The 12,693-nt window shown below is 39.1% G+C and overlaps 1 protein-coding gene across 1 annotated transcript in view; it reads left to right on the top strand.

Moving 5' to 3' along the window:
- LOC136827173 (uncharacterized) overlaps positions 1-12,693 on the top strand; it is a 369,000-nt gene that overhangs the window by 232,990 nt on the left and 123,317 nt on the right. The window contains exon 6 of the mRNA XM_067084944.1: positions 4,190-4,477. Within this exon, the coding sequence (XP_066941045.1) occupies positions 4,190-4,477 (288 nt within the window). The remainder of the gene's footprint in view (positions 1-4,189; positions 4,478-12,693) is intronic.

Here is a 12,693-nt window from a genome sequence, read left to right as displayed (position 1 = left end):
TGGAATGAGTTGGCCATTCTCTAACCTAAATTTTCAGACGAATGTCTGGTATTTTTATCCTCTAATTCAAAAGGACCTTGCAAATACGCTTCGACATTCCGTTTTTTCAGATAGTTGTGTAGGTAACAGCATGTCAAAGTAATTTTAGATACCTTACTTGGGCATAGATTTACAGCAGATAAAAACTCTGAATCGTGAAGCTAGTATTCCAAAGGCATTTTCAACAACCCTACGTGATCGAGATAGCCAATAATTGTAGATTTCTTGTTCCTTTGTCAAATTCCTTTGAGGATATGGTTTCATTAGATTAACCATTAGTGGGAAAGCATCGTCAGCTACTATAACGTATGGCAATATTTCACTGGAAACAGGCAAAGGTTCAGCCATAGGTATACGTAACTTTTGTTCTTTCAGCTTGTGACCAAATTTGCTGTTCATAAAAAACCTCCATCCGACACTCTACCATTTGCCCCAACATCAACCATAAGGAACTCGCAATCTGCATTGACAAGAGCCATTAAAACAATGCTAAAAAGACTTTTGTAATTATAATAATAAGATCCTGATCCAGCTGGTTTTTCTTATTACAATATGCTTTCCATCTATGGCGCCCAGGCAATGAGGAAAGCCCCATTTTCAGCAAATGAGTTTGCCACAGCTTTCCACTCGTCTTCCGTAGTTGGCATCTGTTGAAAGGAAAAAAGCAAAATTGTCAGAATATAACATACAATAAAAATTGCCCCATATGCATGAAAATGATTAGACTTATAACAATTGGTAGTAGATTAAGTTACCTCTTTTTTTCCTCTTATGACAAAGCATAGTAATTTGCTATTGGTTATTGAAATGGAAGTACATTTTATCTCTTCAATTGTGTAATCTAGGTAAACACTAAGAAACACTATAAAATATATATTAAAAATCTTCATTTAATTCTCATTAGCTAAAATTTTAAAAGAAAAGAAAAACCATACTCGAGTAATGAATATGTTCATATCCTTCAGCAAAAACGATTATTAGTTTTTCATTATTTCCTTTTATTTAGGTACCGAGTACATCCAGAGGTCCCTCTCGTGAGGCAAGTTCAGAAGCCAGAAAAAAAAATGAGGCAAAATATATCGGAGAAAAGGAAACATGAGCTTCTAGAGATAGCTTTTGAGCAACTTCAGAATAAGGATGACCCTTCATATCATTTGGCAAAAACCTGGGCCAATGATTTTAATAAACTTAGTGAAGATCAACAAATATTTGCCAAAAGGCAATTAATGACATATTATACGAAGGGAGATTGGGAAATTTACGAGCAAACTCATTTCAGAATAAATAGTGCTGAAAGCCATTCAAAACCGACAAGATTGCAATCGACGGATTCTAAATACACTCATGAACAGCGAAATGCTCTGCCAGTATATTCAACGATTGATGATCTTTTCAATGATCCACAATACAATGTTTGATTCAACATTTATTTGCATTTTTTGGTGTTGGGATACTTTTGTCAATGGTTTAAGGATGGAATAAATTTTTTACATTGCATTTGTACCATTATTCAAGCATACACTTACCTTGATATAATCTTTCAATACAGATATGAGAGCTTCACATGTCTCCATGATTATAAGTCCAAGGCTTTGAGGCGATATTGCAGTGACGAATTTCAATTCCTCATATGACTGGCCTGTAGCAAGAAAGCGCAAAGTGCTTGAGAGTCTGTTACTTGCAGGGATGGAATCTCTCATAATGGTATTTTCTTTCTTGATTAGTGGTTCCACTCTCTGAAGGAGATCTAGAAATGTTAAATGATCCATCCGACAGATAATTTTCATAGTCTGCAGGTGCTGATATGCTAAGTTCTTGTAAAAGGTTATCGTGTGCAAATGAAGACCGTTTTTAAACCAATCTTTTATCCACATCCTCCTCCTATGTTTTTCTTTGTGTTATCACTCTCTAAAGCAATAATAATGGCTAAGCAAGCTTTAAGCTTGTTCATCCTCTTAATGTTCTTATGCTGACTGAAAAAGATTAACTGGTGCATGCACAATCTTTAGGGTCGTTTGTGGGCTCAGCAGGATGATTGCGATTGCATTCATATGATTGGCATGCATGCATGATCGTCTGTGGGGCTCTTACAATACCTTAGTTTAACCAGACCACTGAGCTGATTAACAGCTCTCCTAGGGCTGGCCCGAAGGATTAGACTTATTTTACGTGGCTAAGAACCAATTGGTTACCTAGCAACAGGACCTACAGCTTATTGTGGAATCCGAACCACATTACAGAGAGAAATGAATTTCTGTCACCAGAAATAAATTCCTCTAATTCTTCATTGGCCAGCCGGAGAATCGAACGAGGGCCCAGCACAGTGCTAGCCGAGAACGATGTCGACCCGTCCAATAGTTTTGAAAAGAGCTCATCAAATTACGACTTAAAAGGTAAGACAATACCTGCACCCCATAGCTAACACAGCAAAATTGCAACCAGTCAACAACCCTCGGTTACGTGGTGTGATTTTTTATTGGGAACTTGTAAAATTTTACCAGCTATTGGATGTTCTGCAAGTGTCGTGAGCCTACGTGTTAGCCTACTTTGATCTGTGCATGGCAACATATTTTTTCAATGTTTTCTTGGGATTTTCAATTATTCCATTCTAGATTTCAGCCAGAATCCATTCATTTTCTGTACTTTTCTTACACTGTCAGTACTTGAGATGCGAGAGGTTTGGAAACTTGACAACGAATGATTTCCAGATCTAAGTAGTACCTCTGCAGTGGCGATTTCCTTCTAACTTGATTTTTTCTACAGTTTTTTGGTTGCTAATTTTGGATTTACCTTCAATTTTTGTCACATGAATGCAATTAACCTGTAATTAACCCCTGACGTCCATCCAACAACGGGTTTCCATGCGCGATCTTCACACAACAGGGCAAGGGTACATCTGTTTCGAACGGTTCATATCCCATCTGGCAAGTGCAATAACTTTACACGTATGGGTACCGCCCCCACTGGGCCAGTACTAAACACGGTGAAGGGACATTGCATTTGGCCGACAACAAACAAATGCACCGCCAGTATCACTAGCCCTAAAAGTGTAGAAAAAACCAGTTTCCAACGTAAAAACAGGCGCGGAGCTAATACTCAGAATTACCAAAATCTTGAATGGGACTATTGAAAACAGCAAGAAAACAGTAAAAAAAACATGTTTTGTCATGCAGAATTGGAGTTCGGACCGGGAACAAACTTTTACCGAGTTAGCTGCTTTAACAGCACTAACTAGCGCTGTACAATCACTTGCAAAACTATTTGTGTTTTGCAAAGTAGCTTGAAAACTTTGCACATACTTTACAGCCTCGTCTAGCCTCAAATCATTCCCTTTCTTGATATAGTTTTTTCTTTCTTCTGGCCATTTTATGCCTTTAATCAGCTGAAAAGTAATCTGTTGGTCACATGTAGTGTAGTCTGCAAACTTGCATAAATTAGCCTTCGTTTTGTAGTTGACACACAAAATCGTCTACAGGTTCACTTTCTTTTTGCATCAATGTGGATATCTCAAGCCTCATGACCCATTTATTCACTGTTCCGATCATGTGTGATGGTAACAGGTCTAACCCCTTTTGACAAAAATTGTTGATCTGTCTTCTAATTACGGGTACTCACTCATAAGTTAGGGTTACCTTCTTAGTCCCCTCGTCACTTTGTTCTGTCGGTTTTGCACCTGTTCTGGATCCCCTCAGTTTTCTTACTGAGAATTGTGCTTAAGTGCTCCCGACGACATCACAGCCTCTCCTGTTTCATTCCCGATGAATGAGCTCGACGCTGCCACCACGATATGGCTTTGTATGCCACTTAGCTTCACAGATGACTCGAGGTGTGATGTAAATGCTTATAGAGGAAAGACCAGCAGACATTCTGTCAGCATCACGAGTGGATTCAAGCACACGCTTCTAGCAAACATACAAGGCTACATACAACATATACTGAGAAACTATATTTATGTGGTAGGATGCATATAATAGTGTGTGTGTGTGTGAGTGGATTAAAACTAGAAACTAAATGTAAACTAGTTATATTTGTTTTTCTGCTGGAAGATGTGCAAACTCAGTTATTTGTTGGCTATATAGGCCTATTGTTTCTCCATTCAAAAATTTACTCTTTAATCATTCTGAAGGTCACTTTTGTCTCCACTTTTTAGGGAGTTTTATTATTGGGATTCATATTGGACGATTGATGGTCTCCTTCTCTCTGGAATGGATAAGACAGTGAGAGGGATGCTTCAAAACTTCCTCCAGATGGTGGAGACATATGGCATGGTCCCTAACGGAGGCCGAAGGTACTACACTCGTCGCAGTCAGCCACCATACCTCATACCCATGTTTCACCTCTACATGGAACACACCAACGATATCGACTTCCTCAGGTATATAGTTATTATTGCTGTTCTCAGGATAAGAGCAGGTGCCAGAGTGAGAAACAGACCTTGGTAGTGTTATTTGACTGTAGTGCAGGCTTTCTGAGATTAATTTGTTATTTGTTTACAAAAGCTTTATTTAGGTTTCCTTGTTGACTTGGTAGGTTACCTAGATTGCATTAAAAAATCACCAAAAGTAAAATGATTAGAGTAAGAATTAACCCTTAATGGACAGGCATCATCATATGAGTATCTCATAACAGGTTTTGAGTGATGTGCAGGCTAACTCACATGAGTAGGCTATTAATATTACACGTCATACGATTTGGATGTATTTAGCTGGAAAGATGTTCATAGCACTTCAGTAGTCTACAAATGAATCATGGCAACAGTTGTAGCTCAGCACAGGACAGGGTCACAGGGCGATCAGTAGCCTATACCTTGAGACTTGATAATAGAATGACATTGCCCCTCTCTGTCCCATGATGTCATTTTACTTATTTGTCCATAAATATACCCAGGGATTGCTTTGGTTTTAGTTCCTATCTTTTACGATAGTATGTCAATCATAATTGTTATTTTGCGAAGAAATACTAGAAAAAACATGCAACCTTACAAAAAGTTACTGCATCTCAGTGAATCTTGTCTTGTAAATATTTAACAACAAATATACCCAGAACTTGTTAATGATTTTAGTTCTTACCTGTTATGATATTGTGTGAGCTGTAATTATAATTTTACATAATAAAATAAAATAATTATTAGAAAAAAATTGTACAACTTGGTAAAATTAGCATATTTTTACAAGTGTCTCGTAAAATAGGCCCCACACAGGGTTGCAAATAGTCACCTTCAATTTCCTGTGGAAGGTAGGGAACAATTTTAGAATTTTTTTCTTACACATGTGCATTTGCATATCTTCCTCTTTCCATTGATGTGTTTTTTTCTTAAATTGGCCAACCATATAGTTTGCCCGGTCTGGGGGTGTGCTTGATATATATTTAGTCCGTCCCTTAAAATTTTCCCATTCATTGAAAAACTCAACAGAAGTAAATTCTTATAAGCCAATTGTACTCGAGTGCATCAGTATAGAGCAGTGGTGGAGGTAGCACATTAGCTAATGTACATGGTTTAAGTGGATGTGCAATAACTTGCATTTCTTTGTTATTTCAGAAAAACATATTTTTCGTATGTTTCAGTTTTCTCTTCTCTTATTCCTCAAACAATTTACTAGTTTTTGCTGTATTACATATTTCACCGAACTGTAGGCTACATTTGTAGTTGCATCATTTAACTTAGATATTTACCCTCATAGTGACTGAAAAAAAAAACATGTTATTTTCATGATAAAATTAAGTTTTATATATACTTACCAAGTAATTACATAACTATAGTTCTAACTCGTGCGGTAGCCTTTATTTAAGAAATCGCGGTAGTGCCTCGATAGTTTAGTGTAGGTGACAAGCCCCGCCCACCAATGGGAGTACTGAAAACGACTTGGCAGAAAACCTCATTCTGCTTGTGCACTGTGTCCATGAGAGGGGAGGAGGGAGCGCTACAATCCGTAATTACTTGGTAAGTATATATTAAATCACAGTTTTTAAAAGTAAATTGTATTTTTCCTAATTATACAAACCTGAGGTCCTTTACATTAGGAATTACTTACGGTGAAGCTGGACATGGCCGTTAAACTCTTGAGCAAGGTGGTTAGGCAGTAACTACCACCAGGTAAGCAGGGAATACCCACCTGCCTGGATGTAAACATTCCAGTTTGCCCAGGTTCAGATTGAGGGGTGGCATGAGGCGGGCATAAAATGCAATGTAAAGGACCTCAGGTTTGTATAGTTAGGAAAAATACAATTTACTTTTAAAAACTGTGATTTGTTCCAACACGATATACATTAGGAAGACTCACTGGTTGGAGGGAGGAATCTGAGTGAGTCTCTTGGACAGACTGGAGTTCTGCACACCTGGCGTACTCCCCTTGTCGAAAGAGCGAGGAGTACTGTGCCTCTGACATATTGATCAGAGTATAGGAACTGCAAGGTCAAATGTCAGATACTGGACCTTTTGCATGAGTGAGGAAACAATTTATATGAAATAGTCTGGGAAGAATCTAAGAGTCGGAGGCAGTAAGGAAAACCCGAGGTAGGGTTTCCCTTTTTGCCAATGTTCTTCCTCCCCTTGCTAGAGGAAGGAGCGGAATTGCTTCTATGATTCTAGAAGAAAAATAGAACGGGTGCTGGATGTGTGGTCTTACTGCATCAGACGCCAGGTCCAGCAAGTATCGTTTCGAGTCCTATTCTCATTCCGAAGAAGTAGGAGGACGAGGAAGGAGGAGAGGCCAATCACTCTCGGAATCCTTCTCACTTCCAGAACCAATACCTTAGGCGAGATGCTACTAGTCCTCTTGAAGGAGCCGGGTAAGAAAACACAACTTGTTGAGCAGCCACCACAGGACCAAGGAAAAAAAGGTTCCAAGGGCCTGTGGGCAAGACCACAGGAAGAGACAAGAGTGTGGTCTGTGAGACCACATCTTGCTTCCAGACTGACAGAAACTTCCTGAATGCGAGGGATGGACCAAGCCATTGACTTCATGAGCTCTTGGGTGGAAAGTACCAGTATCATTGTCGCCAGCTGCCGAGTACCTCCTTCGATCGCTTCATGAAGCCAGGAGAAAGATGTGTCCTTAGACACTTCTTCCTTGGGAGAGATAGTACTAGCGAAAACGTCGACGACATCCAAGTTAGGAATGTCGAGCCTTTTCGGAAAGTACCACAGCTCCCTAATAGGACAAGGTAATGATTGATCTGGATCATCGATACAAAGTCCAAGGAGGATGGGAACAAGGACTTGAACCCGACATAGATGCCGATGGATTCGGAGTCAACTTGTGACATCCGAGAAGGAGTCGAGGTATTGGTCCCCTTCACCTGTTCTTCCATCTTCTATGCCAAGGCCAGAGCGAGATGAGAGATGGTCCTAAGAGGGCACATCTCTGTCCGACGACTCCCATAAGAGCATGTGCAGAGCACGGGACAAGAACCCTAAACGAGAGTCACATGCCACCCAGGGAACAGTTCCCTGGGACAGCAAGACTGAAGAAGCTTCTCATCCGTAGCTAAATCTCGACAGAGGAGAAAAAGGCTACTTCAGATAGAAGACTAGGTTGCAAGGGCCTACGTTTTACACATATGAAACGGAGAGAAGCTACACTCAGCGGAGAAGACAAGGAAGTCCAGACTTGAAGATCGACTCTGACCGGAGAAGAATTTCCGTTAACAACACCAACCAGCGAAGAAGGATCCAGTCCCTGGGACAGTGTTGCAGAGGACTTCAAGAGATATCCAGCTATATCCGTTGCCCTTCGGCGAGAAAGCCTATGCTTGCAAGGAAAGCTGTAAGGTCTCCCAGTTCTGAACACACAGGGATGTACTGCCTGAAGAACCGCTTCTTGTGTAGCTGCTACAGGAGGTTGGGTCAAGAACTCTTGGTTGATTGATTATGAAATTCAGGTCTTGAAGGCTAAGCGCCAGAACCCATCAGGATTATTCAGCACCATAATGAAGGTGAAATACATAAATTAATGATGTGATTGATAATGAGTATATGAATGATGACATACTAGTAAAATTCATTGTTAAAATATGAACTTAAAAAATGAAGAATGATATTAGATAGAACCAACAAAAAATAAATATATATTACACTTTTATATTTAAAATATATACTTAGTATATAAAATAAATATGACTAAAATCTTTATTAATATACCAAGATCATATCTCATTAAAATAACCAGATTCTTTTAGATAACCCACAAGATTATCTACCTCAATGTTATTATTTAAAATTTCTAAAATAGTCTTGCCCTAAGGCAATTAAATTTAGGACAGTGCGCCAGCATGTGCTCAATGGATAGCTGACCATCACAGTGATCACAAACTGGGGCACTGGCTCCCTCTAAAATATAGCTATGAGTGAAGTGGGTATGGCCAATCCTAAGCCGTGTTAGGATGATCTCAAATCTTCTGTTACGATTAAAACCCGAACTCCAAAAATCGATACTTTTTCTAATGTTTCTGTACTTCCTATTTGTGGATAAAATGGGGAAGTCCATCTCTGCTGCCATTTTTACAAGTGTATCGTCTGACAACTGGACGCATATCCAATTGTGGCACCTTATTAGTTAAGAAATCACATCTTGCAGCATCCTTTGCTTTACTTTCAGTTAGTTCATTCCCTTCTAGACCAGTGTGCCCAGGAATCCAACAAAACTTTACTGATTTGTGGCGAACAGAAAGATAAAAAAAACCCTTTTGAGTTAAGGGATGGGTAGGGTTAAACTTCTTTAGAGCTTCTAAAACACTCCTTGAGTCACTATACATATTACTGTGGATTTAAATTTCTTATCAGATGCAAGATTTAAAGCATCAACTATGACTGTTGCTTCAGCAGTGAATATGGATGAGGAGTCTGATAACTTTTTTATACATAATTCCCCCTCACACACCACTGCACATCCTACTCCATCTTCCGATTTTGATCCGTCAGTATAGATTTCCCTGTCATTTATATGCTTCTCATCATGCTCCAAAAACTTGTTTTTGACATCTTCTTCAGGACGATCTTTCTTCTTTGTCTCTTTAATACAGACATCTATTGCTGGAATCAACCATGGAGGGATAGCAGGATGTTTGACTTGAAGGATCTTCTTTGTTTTTATACTTTCATCCTCCAGTTCACCCAGCTGTCTGATTTGAAGTAGTACTGAAGATCTAGGTCCAAAAAGACTTGTCACACTTTTAAGATCTCAAAAGAAGGATTCTCCTTCGAGCTTTTCAGCCGCACAGTGTGTCTCAGACCTAGCTCATGCCTCCTTAAGTTCAGTGGTAGCTGATGGGAGTCTACATAAATACTTTCAATGGGTGAGGTTCTAAAAGCTCCAGTGCAGATCCTTAGCCCCATATTATGCACAGCGTCCAATTCCTTAAGTTTAGTCTCTGAAGCAGATGAGTATACTTGGCAGCCATAGTCTAACTTGGATAAACATACTGCATTATCAAGCCTTAACAATGATTTCTTATCAGCACCCCTACTAGTTTTAAAATATTTAGTGATCTTTTCACTTTCACTTTTAACTGGTCAGTAGGATTATTCCAAGTGAGCTTTTCATCAAAGACCATTCTTAACAATTTTACTTGAGTAGAGTAAGGTAAAATAATTCCATTTAAGGTAAGAGTTGGAATGGTTTCCTTAGTTCGGCGTCTGCAGAACCGAACAGCAACAGTTTTAGATTTGGAAAATTGAAACCCTTGCTCATTAGCCCACTTGCTTACTTTATAGATGACTCTTTGCATGAACTGCATCATATCCTGCGAAATACAGAGCCAAATCATCTACAAATAAAGACCATTTTACTGGTGATGATATCTTTTCTAATACTCCATTAATGACAATAGCAAAGAGAGTGTCACTAAGGACACTACCCTGAGGAACTCCTTCGTCTTGTAAGAAAGGCCGTGGTGCATGATTCCCAACTCTTACCTTTATATATCTTTCTTATAAAAACGAATTTATAAAGTTGATAATTTTTCCTTTAGTGCCAATCTTATACAACTTTTTTATAATACCATAACACCATGTCGTGTCATGTGCCTTTTCCAAATCAAAGAAAACTCCTATTGTTTGGCTCTGTTTTGCAAAACCTTGTTGTATCTGATTTGAGAGCCTGAGCATGGGATCTAGAGTAGATCTACTTTTCCTAGAGCCAAACTGGAATGTAGAAAGCAATTTGCTTGTTTCTAAGTGTCATACAAGTCTGGTGTTGGTGAGAGCTATTGGTCTGTAGCTGCTGGGTAAAGCAGGATCCTTGTTTGGTTTCTTCATAGGGAGGATTAATGATAATTTCCAGCTCTTAGGAATAATACCAATTTCCCAGATTTCATTTATTATATCTAAAAGAAATTTCTTCGACTTTTCTGGGAGATGTTTCAGCATTTCATAAAGTATTTTAACTTCACCAGGGGCTGATGGTTTGGTATTCTGCAAGGCATCTTTTAGTTCCTGCAGTGTAAATTTTGCATTATATGATTCACAATTATTTTTACTTAAATCAAGAGAAATCTGGGCATTTCTAATGTCTTGGAATTCTAGAGAGTAGTTCTCACTACTCGATATTCTCGAGAAATGTTCTCCTAATTTTTCTGCGACCCTCTTTGGTTGGGTGATTAGGTCACCATTTATCTTAAGGGTAGGCAGAGGTTCAGGGACAAACTTGCCATTTAGTGTTTTAATTTTCTTCCAAATCATTTTGGATGGTGTTTTTGAGCTAATGCCATTAATGTAGTACATCCATGACTCTCTTTTGTTCTTTTAAAATATTTATTTTAGTTGGCCACAGCACGTTGGTAAATAACTTTGGCTTGGGCAATTCCACTCCTCTTATACTTTTTGTAGCATTTTCTACTGATCTTTCTCATACTACTGCAGGTTTTGTTCCACCAAGGAACTGCTGATCTAGAGGGCTTCCCTTTCGTTGTTGGAATAGAGGCAATTGCACTCTCGATGGTGGTGTCATTGAAGTAATAATATGACCCTGAGATGGATGGAAATGATGTTACATTCTTGTCCATGAGAACAGACACCAAATTTCTTCCAGTTTGCTTCATCTACCTTCCATTTGGGAGGTGACTCGGAGGGCTGATTTTTAATTGTTTTTATATGAATTGGGAAGTGGTTACTCCCATTTGAATATTCATTTACTGATTATTCATAATCAGTGTGAACACTAGATGAGCAAAAGCTCAGATCGATAGCCAAATACGTATTGGAGTAGATGTTATCGTAAGTCATGCCTCCATTATTTAGTATAGTGATATTATGATCATCCATAATACCCTCCAGCATCCTACCCTTGGCATCTGTCGTGTTCCCACCTCATATGGGGCTGTGAGCATTAAAATCACCAAGGACGAGGAAAGGAGTAGGAACTGATTGATCAGTAAATGAATATCATTATAAGTGAAATCCAAATCAGGAGGAAGATAGATGGAGCAAACTGTAATTTCCTTGTCTAAAATGAAAGTTACTGCTACAGCTTGGAGATGAGTATTAATTGATAGCACAGAGTGTTGCAATGACTTATGAGTAATAATTGCGGCACCTCCCTTAGTCCTATCTCCGATTGGTGGTGGAGAATTATATGTGGTGTAATTTAACCCAGGATTATATTATGTGCTTCCAAGGTCAGTTTCCTGGAGACACATAATACCTGGGCTTTTGTCATGGAGCAATACCTTCAGCTCTTCACTTCGAACCCTAAGACCTCTACAGTTCCATTGCATTATTGACGTGAAAACTATTTTTTGGGCTTCGTGGAAGGCCCTTTGAATGGTGCCTTCTCATTTACTCTCTTTTGTTTATGAGTATTATCAAGAGATGATTTGGAGAGGACTGGTCTTGACAGATTTGGTTTATTATCTGTTGATTTACTAGTGTCATTTTGTTTCTCTTTCTTGTCAGTTTGTTTAAATTCAGGCTGGGGTTCTTGCATCGAGCTTAGTACTCCGTGGAGGAGAGGATGAGGGGAACGTCTCCTCTTTTGGTGCTTTTGCTCCTCAGTCTCCATTAAATCAGGCAGGGACTCTGCCCAAGACAATTCCACGGTGGTTGGGTTAAGTGACATCTTATCCTCCTTGGAGGCTAGTGCTCTAGCGTCAACAGGCTGAGCACCTGACGCAGATGGCTAGACCACTACCACAGGGGTCATGCACCTGCTACATTAGAGGGTGCTGCCACTGCATCCCTAGTGGTAGATAGGGGTTGTGGCTTCAGAACTTCAGCATAGCTCATAGGTTGCTGTCCTAATTGTCTTTTTGCAAAACCAATACTTATATGCTCTGCATTGGCTTTATTTAGTGCAGACAGTTCAGATATGTAAATTTCACAATTTTGTTATTGGATTTATGTTCCAGTTGACAATTAAAAATTTTGCTTTTCTATTACATTCATCATCATGATGGACACCGGAGCAATTTATACAAATTGTAGCATTTACGCAGTTTTTTTGCTGGGTGGCCAAACTTAAAACAATGATAGTACTGCATTGGTCTTTGCTGGAAAGGGTGTACTCGTACCCTTTCATTTTCAAATAAGACATGAGAAAGTACTTCAGAGTCTACAAAGGTTAAAATGGTCATGTTGGCAATAGCTGGCTTTTTCACTCCCTGAACTGAAGTGGGACTCATTTCTAAAATTTCTTCTTCTGCCATGTCATAAAGGTCTTT

This window comes from Macrobrachium rosenbergii, chromosome 41 (assembly GCF_040412425.1).
Source record: "Macrobrachium rosenbergii isolate ZJJX-2024 chromosome 41, ASM4041242v1, whole genome shotgun sequence".
In the NCBI taxonomy this organism is placed as follows: domain Eukaryota; kingdom Metazoa; phylum Arthropoda; class Malacostraca; order Decapoda; family Palaemonidae; genus Macrobrachium; species Macrobrachium rosenbergii.
This window is presented reverse-complemented; position numbering and strand designations above follow the sequence as displayed.